The sequence below is a fragment of the Vombatus ursinus genome, unplaced genomic scaffold (genome assembly GCF_900497805.2).
Source record: "Vombatus ursinus unplaced genomic scaffold, bare-nosed wombat genome assembly UNPS02014790.1, whole genome shotgun sequence".
NCBI lineage: Eukaryota > Metazoa > Chordata > Mammalia > Diprotodontia > Vombatidae > Vombatus > Vombatus ursinus.
In genome coordinates, this window is record NW_020954568.1 from 1909129 (window position 1) to 1912376 (window position 3248).

The following is a 3248-nucleotide window of genomic DNA, read 5'->3' on the forward strand; positions in this document are numbered from 1 at the left end:
TTTTCCAATGCATGGCTAAGGAAATGTTCTCCTGACATTCTGAATCTCTATCTTTCCCCCTGCCTCATCTTCACTTTGTCTATATTTGCATGGCACCAGAGAAATTTAATGAAAATGAAAAATCTAGTCCAACTAATTTTGTGTGGACAGAACCCTTCACTCTGACAGAAAGGACTTCTTTGCTTCTTATTCACTCACTCTCCTGGGGGAGGGCTGTATTGAATTTGAAATGATTACTTTGAGCGTCTTTGTCCCAATCCTGGCTCACCTTTCCCCACCCTGTGAACTAAGGTTCAGTATTGTGTCACATACCTTGTTAAATGAGACTGAAACAATTATGGGAAAAATTGAATAGATTATCACATTCATGACAATATGCAGGTATTCACAAGCCCACCCTCCTTGGTGGGTGAGGCCCCTCCTCTGGGGGAAATTCTTGGTCCTGATCCTGGGTCTCTCTACCTGTGAACCCTCTTCAGAAGCTCCCTAAGAGGCAGTTTCAGTCCCTGATGACTAAGGGTTGCCTTAGTCTGCCTTCTTTCTTTGATCAGGCCATGTGACAGGAAGCATATTTGTGAAGCTTGGTCCAAGAGTAGAGTAATGAAGGGGATTGGACTGACAAAGTCTTCCCACTGGACATGCATTTCTTCCCCATCCCTTGGATCACATCTCTAAATGCTCTCTGTTACGTTTCATTCAGTTCTTTGGGACTTGAGGGTGGGGAATGAAATGGGGATAATCTTGACCCCTCCAGCATTCCTGGTACACCATTCCTATGTTGTTTTATCCGCAGGCATGTCAGAGTCAGCAGTGCCCAGGGGAAGTTTCTCCAGCATGGACCCAACCACCATGATGCAGACTTCCACTGAAATGCCCCAAGGCTCATTTAATGGAAGTGGGACTGAGACAAATATTAGTGAATCTCTCTTCACTAGTTTGGGTAATTGTGAAAATAGGGCATTTGTTGTTACAGTTAACTCCATCATGTTGACCATCAGCTTTTGTGGGCTGGTGGCAAATGCACTGGTACTCTGGCTCCTGGGCTTCTGCATCAAGAGGAACCCTTTCTCTGTCTACATCCTTAACCTAGCCGGGGCTGACTTCTTCTACCTGTGTTGTCAGATTGTGCGCTCCATCATGCTTATTTGTCAGGACTTTTGGGACATAGTACCAAGATTTATTGTCACTCTCACAATTTTCTTTTACACCTTGGGCCTGAACCTGCTGGCTGCGATCAGCACTGAGCGCTGTCTATCTGTGCTCTTCCCCATCTGGTACCGATGCCACCGCCCCAAGCACATGTCTGCCACCGTGTGCTCCCTTCTCTGGACACTCTACCTTCTGGGGAATCTACTAGAAGGTGAAGCCTGTGGTTTACTTCATCTTATTCCCTACAGGGTAATGTCATGTCTGGCATGGGACTTCTCTTTTGTGACATTGATCGTCTTTCTGGTTTGCCTGCTGTGTGTGTCCAGCTTGACTCTAGTTCTTAAGTTCCAGTGCCATGCCCAGAACAGGGGACCCTCCAAACTCTACCTTCTCATCATGTTCACAATCCTTATGTTCTTGCTCTGTGGCCTTCCTTTTGGAATTGACTGGTTTCTCTTGTATTGGCTGATAGATACAAGGTGTATCTTTTTTGTCTTTCAGCTTCTATCCTGTGTGAATAGCAGCACAAACCCCCTTATTTACTTCTTCCTAGGTAGCTTCAGACAGAAGAGAAGGAGGGAGCCCCTCAGAGTGGTACTCCAGAGGGCCCTGAAAGATGAGGCAGAGACAGGAGCAGACAATGAGATCTCCCTCACATAAATTATGGAAATGTCAGGCTGAGCACTCCCCAGAGGGCACAGTTGGTGGAGAAAGGGGAAGGGAGGATTCCTCTGAGAAGGATGGGGAACCTGTGGCCTTTAACTGACTCCAAACTTCACAGAACAAATCCCCTTAATAAAGGGATTTGTTCTGTAACAGTTGGACTCAGTCAAAAGGCCACAGCTAGGTTCCCCACTCTCTTCTAGGGCCCTGTGCTTGCCCCTTGAATCTGGTCACGGTTATAGCTACTTTCCCCGCTCTTCTCCTGCACCTCTTAGCCTTGCTTTGGAAGACAGATGGCTTTTTATATTTTCTACTTGGAGGTAAAATGGTTCATAAGGCCAAGGGCCCCTAGAATTAATGAGAGAGTTGGCACCTGGGGCTTCCTAATAGGGAAATTAAAAACCCATGCCATGTGGAGACAGTCCTGGTGGAACCCACACTCTATGGGTTAACTCTGTCTACAAAGTGGACAGGAATGTGTTCCAAGGCACTCCCCTTGTATGGAATTGCACCCCACTCCCAGCCCTGATCATTCCCATACTCAAGGAGTATTCCATTTTGAGATAGACTACATAGCCTTCCTGTGAGCCTGAGCCAGATGAGAAGGAGGGATGGGTTATTTTTGCCTGTTACAAGCATCCTGACTCATTCTATCTACTTAAGAAGGAGTTACCACTTGGGCCCTCATCATGGACCTGCCTAGTCCCACAACTCTCAGAAATGATAGGTCAATGGCAGGTCATTCAGAAGAATGAGCAGACTGAAGAAAAGTCAACCATTGTTCTAGGATTGGCATGTGTTCCTTCCCTTCCCCTGCTCTTCCCTTTCACCGCCAGGATCCCCACCTGGATCAAGCTTGAGGAGTAGTGGTCCAGCTACTTACCATATGTCTATAGCAGTGATCCGACCCTGTCCCCTGATGTTGTGTGGCAACAGATAACAGTGAGTGAATGATGTGCTCCCCTCCCTGGCCTCAGCTNCTCCCCTGCTCTTCCCTTTCACCTCCACGATCCCCACCTGGATCAAGCTTGAGGAGCAGTGGTCCAGCTACTTACCATATGTCTATAGCAGTGATCCGACCCTGTCCCCCGATGTTGTGTGGCAACAGATAACAGTGAGTGAATGATGTGCTCCCCTCCCTGGCCTCAGCTCAGATAAAGGGAGACCTGAGGGATTCTTTGGCCCCTCTGCTCTCAGGACCTTCATTTTCACTCTGTTTTGCTATCAAATGAAAGAAGTCCAATGAGCAGAGTGCATTCCAATGAGAAGTCTGAAGATGTGTGCTCTTTATTCATGCTAGAATAAGCCCTTCCCCACCTCATAGGCTCACCCCACTTCAATAACTTGTTCATATTCCATGACACCTACTTTATGAAGACTGTAGCCCCACCTCCATGGCTCCTCAGTGCCTTGACATGTCAGCAACTAGTTCCTAA

The 3248-nt window shown here is 47.2% G+C and overlaps 1 protein-coding gene across 1 annotated transcript; it reads left to right on the plus strand.

Annotated features, from left to right (window-relative positions):
• Positions 1–805: 805 nt before the first annotated feature.
• Positions 806–2775, plus strand: LOC114047789 (mas-related G-protein coupled receptor member X2-like). Its single transcript, XM_027868721.1, is given in 2 exon segments — positions 806–1628; positions 2649–2775. Coding segments are annotated over 2 exon segments (912 nt in total). The 5' UTR covers positions 806–834; the 3' UTR covers positions 2767–2775.
• The last annotated feature ends 473 nt before the right edge of the window (positions 2776–3248 follow it).